This window comes from Impatiens glandulifera, chromosome 8 (assembly GCF_907164915.1).
Source record: "Impatiens glandulifera chromosome 8, dImpGla2.1, whole genome shotgun sequence".
Lineage (NCBI taxonomy): Eukaryota > Viridiplantae > Streptophyta > Magnoliopsida > Ericales > Balsaminaceae > Impatiens > Impatiens glandulifera.
The window spans coordinates 23,476,220-23,488,230 of record NC_061869.1 but is presented as its reverse complement, the minus strand read 5'-3'; the positions used below and the strand labels follow the sequence as shown (position 1 = coordinate 23,488,230).

The 12,011-nt window shown below is 35.3% G+C and overlaps 1 protein-coding gene across 1 annotated transcript; it reads left to right on the top strand.

Annotated features, from left to right (window-relative positions):
- The first annotated feature begins 431 nt into the window (after window positions 1-431).
- On the top strand, window positions 432-779 carry LOC124913195 (uncharacterized mitochondrial protein AtMg00810-like). The gene has a single exon (XM_047453798.1). It carries the CDS (start codon window positions 432-434, stop codon window positions 777-779), a length of 348 nt encoding a protein of 115 aa, XP_047309754.1.
- Window positions 780-12,011: the final 11,232 nt, after the last annotated feature.

Genomic DNA, 12,011 nt, shown 5'->3' with positions numbered 1-12,011 from the left:
TTCTACATGGAACTCTACACGAGGATGTTTTTATGTCAACCGCTTGGGTTGACTCATTCTAATTATCCTAATCATGTGTGCAAACTTCACAAAGCACTCTATGGACTCAAACAAGCTCCCCGTAAATGGTATTCTACCTTAAAATATGCTTTTCTTTCCATTGATTTTCAAGAAACCAAAAATGATTCTTCTTTATTCATGTACCACTCTGCACAAATTACAATGTCATTTCTTGTCTATCGTGGATGATATTATATTCACTAGAAATTTTTCCTCCCACATCTCCTCAATCATCTCTCAACTTAACCACATTTCCCCTTAAAGATTTAGGTCCACTACACTATTTTCTCTGGATTGAATCTCATCGATCTACCTCTGATATTTTTCTCTCTCAATAAAAATATATCAATGACATTCTTATCCGAGCCAATATGAGTGACTCAAAACCTCTTAATACGCCAATCTCTTTTGAGTCATCTTTATCTCGCCATGATGGCAATACTCTTTTTGAGTCATTTCTGTATCGCAACATTGTTGGTGCTCTCCAATATTTGATGCATACTCGACCTGAACTAGCATTTGTTGTCAACGGTGTTTGTCAATACATGCAGTCTCCTACCACCACTAATTGGCCTGTAGAAAAACGAATACTCTACTATCTTTGTCATACTCATCATCATGGACTTCTCATTTGTCCATCATCTTATCTCGATCTATCTACCTTTTATAACTCTAAATCAGTTGGTTGTCCAGATGATCGTCGCTCCACAACTGACTAATGCATATTTTTTGGTGATAATCTTATCTCTTGGAATTCAAATAAACAATAAGTCGTTTCTCGGTCTAGTACCGAGTTTGAGTATCGAGTATCTCATGTCACTACTATACTCATCTAACTACAATCCTTTCTGTTAGATAAATTCATACCGGTTCGAATAAACCTAACTTAAACAAACTTCCCATGCAGGAACAAGAAACCGGACCGGATGAACAAAAGAAAACCAACTGAAGAAACCGAACCGGTCAAGCTACCAAACCGATCAAGAGTATTCGGTACGTGACCGCACAGAGGAAGGATCGGCCAAAGCTCAAAACCGGAACCATCATACAGCCGATCAATCCATAAGGCAAGCATAACCGGAAGAAGTCCGGTTACTTCACTACCAAAGACATTCGGCCAAGTCAAGTGGCCGACCTGTACAAGAAGACACTTTGGGTATCTGTTGAGAATGATACCAAAGGAACAGACTGAATACTTCCATATCCATGCAAGTCTGAGGAAAGACTGTAGGCTGCAGAAAACAGTACTACCGGATCCTTCTACTTCGGGATAAGCCAGAAAGGAAATCTTCAAAGTACAGATAACTGTCCAAGCAGACAGTGCCTACATTGAGTAAAAGACAAACCCAGCAGGTTTGCCTTACAGACCGGCAGGTCTGAAACAGGATACCAGGTCTGAGACGACCGGCAGGTCTGAGACACTGAATCACTGCATCTCTGATCAGCCAATCAGATTCAAGGCTTCGAAATATGACCGTTGGCATATTTCACCTATAAAAGGAGGCAGTTGCAGAAGAGTAAATGCAGTCACTAAGAGTTACTAAGTGGGACATTAAGTGAGACAAGTGAAGCGTTGAAAGCATTTACTACAAGTGATAACAGTGTGGTATTCTAAGAAAGCCTAAGTGCTAAATTCTAAGTGTGTGCTACAATTTCGGTGTGAATTGTAAGAGTGTTATCGAGCAGGAAATAAGTCTCGATCGAATTGTACTTGTATTCCTTAGTGAATATCCTTCTCGCGGTTTCGAGAGGAAGGGGTGACGTAGGAGTTTTATCTCCGAACATCCATAAAATCTGTTGTGTTATTTACTTTCTGTTGGCTTCATTACATAACCGACTAACCTAATCATACCGCCCCAAACCGAATCTCTACTTATCACATCGAACATCCAGATTGCCAAAACCGACCCACCATTCTTCAAATCTCCATCATCCGAAACCGATTCCGCCTATCATACACGTGTACCGCTTCAACTTGAAAGCAAACCTCTTCCGCGCTTGAACCTAGTTCAAGGGTTTGTGACAGGTTGTGTAGTATTGAAACCCCGGTGTTAATCTCTAACCGGATTAACCACCACCCTACGAGTGAGAACCGCTAACCGGTCCAACCCCCGGTCCACCAGCGGCGACCTAGATCCTAACACTTTCTATGTGAACTTTGCATCTCCCCACCTCAACCACCCACTCTATGGTGTGAGAACGTTGGTGTTGCATTTATGTTGGCCAATCTAGTTTTTCATTCTCGTACGAAACATATAGAGATTGATTTTCACTTCGTTTGTGAACGTGTTGTTTAGAAAAATATATTTTCATCCGATACATACCTATGATCAAATTGACGACATCCTCACCGAAAGACTACGTCAAACTAATTTTCTTTATTACGTAACAAACTCACGGTTGTGTCTCCACGTTTAGTTTGAGGGTGGTATTAAAGACTCTACAATTAAAGAGAAATACACTTGAATCTCTTGGTTTTCATATTCTAGTTGTTCATTATATTTAAAATCTTTACATATTCTAACTCTTTTGTTTCCTTATCTTTGTATAAATTAATGTTCTTGTAAATGTAATAACCCAATGAAATGTATTCCTAATTTACAACAAGTTCTTTGTTTATTATATTCTCTATCTCACATAAATAACTGTACCTCTCACATTATTTCTAATAGATCGAAGTATCCAATTAAATTTACTCTATAAAAATAAAAGAATTCATTTTGTCAAAACACAAATAGATAGTTTCCATGGACAATAGTCCAAGTATATGCCTCTCAAGCCTTGTTGCGCCCGAACCATGTCTCAACATAACTTAATTCTCCTATATGTGGCATGAGTATCATTCCCCGATTCTCCTAAACACCATCCTCTAGGCACATGTTGTTGAGGTGTTCCTTACCATTGCGGGGGGTTTTAAATTCTGGGTAAACAGGTTAGGGATTTCTGTAATGAAAACAGGTTAGAGTATAAATACTTTTTTGGGGTATTTTTCTCATAATATAGTAAGGTTGAGAGAGAGTGAACAGATCAAGGGTTATATGGTTTCTTTCTTATTCTTTGGCTGATCTAGAGAGAAAGATTGGGAGAGATTTTGATTGTGGAGTAGTTCAATCATTCCTAGTGTAATCACTTCTTTCATTTGAGAGAAGGACATGTAAGTTTATACTATTGATATTTCTTTGATTTAGTGAAACTTATCCCTCCCGTGGACGTATGTCGATTTTGACCGAATCACGTATATTGTGTTGTCGTTTATTTTGTGCTATTTCAGGTCCAGAGGCATGGAATCGATTATGATAAGATTTTCTCACCGGTAGTGAAGATGACTTCTATCTGGGTGGTGTTAGGTCTAGCTGCTTGTATGATCTTGAGGTTGAACAGCTTGATATCAAGACTGAATTTCTCCATGGTGATTTGGATGAGATGTTTATATGGAGAAAATTGAAGGTTACAATAAGAAAGCTGAGGAAAGGAAGGTGTGCAAACTTGTCAAAAGTCTGTACGGTTTGAAGCAAGCACCAAGGCAATGGTATCTTAAGTTTGAGTCGTTCATCACAATTTATGGTACATGAAGACGTCTATAGATCACTATATCTTTGTGCAAAAGTTTTCTTTTACTGATTTTATTATACTTCTCCTATATGTTGATGACATGCTGATTGTAGGGAGACACAAGCTCACGATTGCCAAGTTGAAAAAAAATTGGCTAAGTCCTTTTGAGATGAAAGACTTGGGTCAAGAAAGACAAATTCTTGGAATGCAAGTCATTTGTGATCGGTTGAAGAAAAAACTATGGCTGTCTCAAGAGATATATATTGAGAAGATTCTAAAACGATTATGTATGGACAAGGAAAAGCCAATTACTTGTCCATTGGCTACACACTTGAAAATAAACAAGACAATGTCTCCCAATAATGAAGAGGAAAGACAAGAAATTTGTAGTGTTCCATATGCTTTAACAATAGGCAGTTTGATGTATGCAATGGTCTGTACAAGACTAGATATAACTCATGTAGTTGGAGTAGTTAGTCATTTCCTTTCAAATCCAGGTAAGACACATTGGGAAGCAGTTAAGTGGATAATGATATATCTTCGAGAGACCTCCAAATACGCTATGTGTTATGAAACTAGAAAGCCACATGTTGAAGGGTTTTGTAATTCAGATATGAGTGGTGATATTGACACAATGATATCAACTTCAGGGTATTTGTTTACCTATGAGGAGGAGTTGTATCATGACAGTCTCGTCTATAGAAATGTGTTGCTTTGTCTAATACTAAAGCTGAATATATTTTCATTACTGAATGTTGTAAAGAAATGAGATGGATGAAATAGGCATTGCACAAGATAGGCTTGTGGTGTTTAGTGACTCACAAAGTGTTATACATTAATAGCAAGAATCCAAGTTTTCATTCCGTTAAAAACACATCCAAAGAGGGTACCATTGGATCCGCGAAATGCTCGAGAAGAAGGAGTTATACTCAGAGAAAGTGAATACAGATGAGAACGGGTCAGATATGATCACAAAGGGTTGCCAAGAGACAAGCATGAGATATGTTGTGCTAAAACCGGAATGGTTCTAGCAGGAGCGTCACGATGATGAATGTTTATAGCAACATTCTCCCATGGCTCGGAATGGGGAGAATTGTTGAGGTGTTCCTTGCCATTGCGGGCGGGTTTTAAATTATGGGTAAACGGGTTAGGGTTTTCTGTTATGAAAATGGGTTAGAGTTTAAATATTTTTTGGGTAGTTTTCTCACCATATAGTAAGGTTGAGAGAGAGTGAACAGATTTAGGGTTTTCTGGTTTCCTGGTTTCCTTCTTGTTCTATGGCTCACATAGAGAGAAATTGGGGGAGCTTTTGATTGTGGAGTAGTCCAATCATTCCTAGTGTAATCACTTCTTTCATTTGAAAGAAGGGCATGTAAGTTTATACTATTGACATTTCTTTGATTTAGTGAAACTTATCCCTCCCGTGGACGTATGTCGATTTTGACCGAATCACGTATATTGTGTTGTCGTTTATTTTGTGCTATTTCAGGTCTAGAGGCATGGAATCGATTATGATAAGATTTTCTCACCGGTAGTGAAGATGACTTCTATCTGGGTGGTGTTAGGTCTAGCTGCTTGTATGATCTTGAGGTTGAACAACTTGATATCAAGACTGAATTTCTCCATGGTGATTTGGATGAAGATATTTATATGGAGAAAATTGAAGGTTACAATAAGAAAGCTGTGGAAAGGAAGGTGTGCAAACTTGTCAAAAGTTTGTTTTATGCTATTTCAGTCCTTGGTAAATCTGTTGTTCGTCATTGACGATTTGGAAACTGATTTGTTACAGGTTTGATTTCTAAGAAGATCCGTAGTTTGCTGTTGATAAAACCCAACACATGCTGCAATCTAGGTTTTCGGTTCAAAAGTTTCATGTAAATGCTATCTAGAACTAGATTGTCTAGTTTGAAAAATGATCAAAGGTCCACTCTCCAAAAACTCATCCAAGTTTGAGGTGGTAAGTGAGAGGCTACTCAATTTGGAATCAAAACAAGCGTGGCCAAACCAAGAGTTCATAATTGTTCTATTGAAGTTCCTAGAGTTTCAAAGGATGGTCAAGAAATAGAACAAACAAAGAAGGTGTGTTTAACAAGTACATGAGTAGTTTCCCGATAAATTATTTGTTATTAGGATCGAATACTCTACTAAATTTCAGCTTAGGATTGAAGAGGAAGAACATATTTGGTTTATTCACCAAATGCAAAACTTCATCAAAATCAATCATTCTAATTAATACTAATTAGGAAGGGACTCACGGGTAAAAAAACGATAAGCCTGAGGCAACTCATTCTTCTAGGATGCATATTAAATATCTCAATAATGCATTTGAGCTAAATTATTCCTTTAAATATCTATATAAATCAGGAAAATAGCCTGAATAGACGCATCCAACAAATTCATGTTGCTTCACTAACTATATATGACGATCTAATGACAAATTTAAGTGATTACTCCAATAGAAAAAGAAAGGAGATAAAATGACAACTTGAAAACTGTAAAATTTAATAAGAATGATTCTCAATGTTATTCCTTACCATATCCATCTTTATCATGATTATTCCGATTTCTCCTTCTTCCTGGAACTCTAGATAAATGCTTAAAAAAAATGTATGTATACTTCAAATTAGTTTAAGTATAAACCACACCTTGTATTTCTTATAAAAGACTACTGAATTTTTAGAAGAAATAAAAACCTGTTAAATTGATTGTAGAAGAACATAACAAATCAGTTAATCTGTTTGTGTTATAACTAAATCAAATAGAAATTTAAATGTCGGAAGTAACTTTATTAGATTTAAAATATAAATATTAGATGTTTAAGAATTTGGCCACGGATAATAAACCAATTGCTATACATATTTATTTAAACATTATTTTAATGGTTAATTAGTACCTTCATTATTTTCAGAAATTAATATTTTCAAATTAACTTTATATACATTATGAAAAACACATCAAGAGAATATGGATTGTCAATAATAAAATATAAAACTCCTATTTTTAAAATTTTAATTTAAGAACATAGAATAAACCTATTTTAACTAAAGACATTTGATGTGGGTTGAATCTGTAACTTTTATTTGGTTATGTATCAATTATTGTCGCTTGAGTTATTTTAATAGATTAAATATGTTGATACATTTATAATTTTTCAAATAATTATAAAATTTGAAAAGTGCAGAACTAATTTATTAATTTAAATTAAGTGTAACATTCAAAATTATGTTTTTGTTGTTAGAAAGTTTTTAATTTTTTTTATGTCGATTTAAGTTATTATTATTAAAGAAATAGAAAAATCTAATTTTTATTGTTTAATAAGTTATTTTAACTTATAAACATTTTATATACATTTCAGCTCATTCAAGGCAAACATGTTATTAAAATATAAATGTTTTTTTTCAAATTTAAAATTGATTAATTAGAGCTCTATGATAAAATAAGTCAGACTAATTTAGTGTTATATATATATATATATAATTGGTATATTAATTATTGTTTTCTATTTATGTGTTTTGGTGACGTGGTTAGTTATAGACGTCTCAAATAGTCGATAGGTTACTGGACTACATATGTGTTCCTAAAGGATATATAATGTAGAAGGTTCTTCATTTCTTTTATGCCCTAATTTCAAGCAAAAAATTATCTGCGCCGCCGAGAGAGTAGGAATAATATACAAAGAGATTGACTATAAGCTGAATTAATCACATGGTTATAATTGGTCTATATATATGTTTATCTGTGTAAATTGTATTCTCTAATTTCTTCCTTCATTTGTTTTAGATTTTACAGCCGCCTATGTCTTGGATGGATGTTGACATTGACGCAACGGAGTCATTGAATTTCACAAGGATTCTTGTTCGAAAAAGAGTGAATCAACTTCTAGTTGTGAGTGTTTTTAATTTCTCCACCAATTATGTAAAACATAGTAAATTTTCTTCTTTCTCAATGTTGCTTTGTTTATTGAGTTGAAATCTAGATGTTTATTTGAGGAGTACAATTTTAAATCATATAATTTAATACTATTTATGTTTGATTTGTTATTAATTGTTTAATTTGGTTGGATTAGTTATCTTTTTCTGAAACTTTCAGATTGTTGAGTCAAATATATATGATGAGATAGATTAGGTATGGGATGTGCCATTATAGTGAAAAAAATAGAATTTTAAGGGAGAGTGAGATGTTTAAGATAGATAATTCTTCAATTGGTTTCACTTTTTCAGGAGATGAGTATTACCTCAAAGATTTTGTCAATTTGGATCCTTCTTATTTTGAGGTTAACAAAGAAGAGTGAGAAATTCAAGGGAGGAAGAAATGTGGGAACGAGAGCTTTTGACTACAAGAGTATGTCATAAATCCCTTATGGTTAAACTTTGAAGGACCTTTAGTTCAGATGATATTTATGCTGTAGATCTAATATTAAAGAGGTAATTTTAATGTTTTGTGGTTATTTGATATTTTACTTGATATTATGTTGTATGTGTTTTGAGGCTCTTCTTTGATAATAATATGTCTATTACAGTGAAGAAATCTACCTATAACAGCCATTCAGGATGATTTTTTATATGAACATAAAAGTGGAAAAATCAATCAGGTAACTTGTTATTTATAATATATACTATTAGGAATGTCCACTTGTTATTTAAGATCTATGTTTGCAAATTTGTTTTTGCTACAGTTGTCAATTCATATCAGTTTCTCAAAAGCTATAGTAAAGAAGGAGAAGATAATTTTGATGATACTGAAGATCAAAGGAAGGAGAATTACGTTACTTCCATGTCAACACTCGATTTATTTGCTGGTTGTGGTGGTCTATCGGATGGAGAATCATATTACTCCCTTTTCAACCCTTTTCGAATTATTTTTATACAAATTATTTGTATCTTATATATCATGAAAATGAATTGGAAGGTTGAAAGTTTTTTATATTGATTTTTGGGATAAAAAGTTCTTGTTTTGATTTGGACTTATTAAGATGGAATAAAAATTCTCTTAAGATAACTAAATTGATAAATTTAGAAATGATTTTGTAGAAAATGTCAATAATATGTTTGAAGTTATTGAATTTAGATAAATGTTTTAAATGGAGTATAGAATAACAACGGATATATCATGGCGTTGAAATCACAAATGTTAAAACTCAAACGCACTTTTTGTGAAAAAAATGATTATTTTTGTAACAAAGTTATTATTCATGGGTGATATTTTTTTGGTTTGATCAAAATTCATGTTTGATTAAAAAATGAAGTTGATATATGTGGAAAAGTTAACGTAGAAGTTGTAGAATTCATAACTAATTATTTTTAACTCTTGTACTTTAATTTATTTTGCAAAACAAATTATAGTAGGATATGAATGGCCTGTATTTCTTTTGCCTTGGGTTGAATGTGAAATAGAGATCAATAAAAAATTAAAGTCTTTTTCAATACATGTTTGTCCAGTCATCCCTGCTTTGCAATCATTTCCAGTGATCACTCCTCAAGTTAGTTAAGGGTTTTCAATTGGGAAATTTGATGAAATGGCCCCCATAACAGGGGAAATTCCAAAAAGGGCCCCCGCCTACTAAAGTTGGCAAAAAGGGCCCTTTTGCCCCGCGAAATGTCGGAAATACCCCTTCGGCGCCATTTCTTACGCTCAAAGACGCGAATTACCAATCACGCGATTCATCTAAATCGCGTGTGTTCATCACCGCGATTTAGATGAAACGCGTGATTAGTAATTCGCGTTTTTAAATGTACGCGATTTACCATGCACGCGATTTAATCTAAATCGCGGTGATGAACTCACGCGATTTAGATTAAATCGCGTCCATGGTAAATCGCGTCTTTAGTCGTATATATAATATTTCGGCCCTAATTTAAAACAAAACCACCCCGATTCTCCCTCCCACTCCGACTTCCAAAACCACGTCTTCTCAACTGCCGACTTCCTTCAACATCGATCAAGATCATCGTTCCTCAACATCGTTCCTCGTCCAACATCTTCGACTTTCCACCGTCTATTCGACATCATCGTCTTTCCACCGTCTTTTTGACATATTCCGGTGAGTTTAGGGCTTAATAGTTAGGGTTAGGTGTTGATGTGTATTATTCCGTTTATATTGATTTATATTGATGTATTTAGGGTTTAGGGTTTGGTTCTGGTTTCGTTTATGTGTGTAAATGCTTTTAGGGTATATGACGAGTATTGTATCAGTGTTCTTATTCTGCATGCATGCATTTCACGCTTATTCATTCATTTCTCGTTTAAGAAATGACATTTCCGTTTTTGTTATGTGCTTGTGAAGAAATGGTATTTAGGGTTAGGGTTTAACTTTTGCTGCTTTACTGCACCTTAATAGAATGGCAATGAGACAGGTTTCGTGTTTGTTATGTGCTTCTGAAGAAATGGTATTTAGGGTTAGGGTTTAACTTTTGCTGCTTTACTGCACCTTATTAGAATGCCAATGAGACAGGTTTCGATGTTATATTAAGAAATTTAGTCAACACGTGCTCCTAATTTGCCGTGCTGAATTAAAAGCCATAAATGATCCACACTGTATGTTCACTTTCTTGGACCATATTGCACTTGCTATAGGAAGCAAATATATCTTTCACTTTTACCTTGATTGAATGCATTTCTAAAAGTTGATCAAGTGTTAATATGTTTAATTGGAGGCTGCATCTAGATGAGTGTTCTTATATTGAATACATTGATTGTAAAATCCTTTTTGATGAGTGGATGACTCGGGAATATATATGTGCATCTATACACTAGATGCTATGATTGAACTGGACCAAACTATTTTCTGTCATGATTTATTCTGTTCCATTTTTGTTGTTGGTCTTACTATTTAATTAAATACTTATTTTGTTTTGCTAATTATCATGGTGATCCCATCTTCTTCCTTGTTTTGTAGATGGAGTCCACTACAATACCCGAGTTTGCTAGGAGGGTATCCTGGAAAACCAATATGGGAAATATTGCTGCCAAGTTTGCCAAGATGAATCTAACTGAAAGGGTAGAGGAAACCCAATTCAGATTCTTATTCAAAGGGCACCCGTTACTGCGTTTCTCAGGAATGATTATACACCACATGCTCCTCAGGAAGTCCAGCTCAAATTCTATGGAGATGAAGTTCCTTGTGAATGGAGAAGAGCTGTGCTTCGGGATGAGGGAGTTTGCATTGGTTACAGGTCTCAATTTTGGGAGATTCCCTAATGAGCAAACAATTTTCAACCAGGTTGAAGAATCTCCAACTTTGGTTCTTAAATATTTTAAACGTATTCCACTTATTAGAATAGCAGACCTTCATTCAAAATTCCTGTCCTGCTCTGATAGGGAAGATGCATGGAAATTGGGGCTGGTATACCTTGTTTCCCATTATCTCTTTGCCCTTGACCCGAGGAGGATAATAAATATGAAACTCTTCAGCATGGTCGATGACATCGACACCTTCCTCAATTTTCCATGGGGTAAGGTGGCCTTTAGAGCAACCATGAAGGGTTTGACCAGAGACCTTGATCGCTACAGGACGCTGTATCTGCAGAAGAAGGATGCCGCCTCGGGGAAGAAGAAGAACAAAGACAAAGAAAAAGATGTCGATGTTTCTTATACCGTATATGGGTTCGCACTAGCCTTACAAGTGTGGACTTATGAGGTGATCCAAACTTTTGTCCCCAATCTTGCAATTAAAACGACGCTTCAAACTGAAGATCCTGTCTGCCCAAGAATAATACAGTACAAATCAAAGAGGAAGAGCACTGCCTCTGATCTTCAAACTGCCCTGCAAGGCACGATTGTTAAGCAAATGGAATTGTCTGAAGAAGAGAAGATCTTATATGCTGGGGATGACTTTGAAGATATGGGAGGTAATGTTTATGATGTCTTTTTTGATCTTGACTGCAGAAAGAGGAAATTTGGAGATATTGACGATGGAGTTCCTCATAAAAAAACTGTCATGAGGAAGAAAAGGCAAATTACTCCAGCCAAAGCCAAAACTTCCACAAGAAGAAGAACCCGCAACCCTACCCCCAGCACCAGCACCAGCAGCTCTTATTCAGTCGAGAGCGCCACGAGTAGAAAAGACGAAGAAGAAGAAGAAGACGAAGACGAAGAATCCTCTCCCCCAACTCCAACAGCAACAACTCCCCACGATAGATGTAGATTGGATCAACTTTCGAAGGAGCTAAATGAATTCAAAACTGTAATGAGAAAGGAACTGACTCTCTTCAAAACTGAAATGAGAAATGAAATAAGGCTCATCAAAACCGAAATGAGAGATGACATAATTCTCATTAAACGGATGTTAAAGCAACTACAGCAAGGGGAGAATGATGTGGTGAACACTGAGGACAATGATGTGGTGATTTTGGAGAAAGACAATGCTGTGCTTGTGGAGGAGAATGAAGTTGAGGTATGTA

What these genes read in the sequence shown, in the direction of transcription:
- LOC124913195 (XM_047453798.1), top strand. Translation starts at nt 432, where the DNA reads ATGAGTGACTCAAAACCTCTTAATACGCCAATCTCTTTTGAGTCATCT.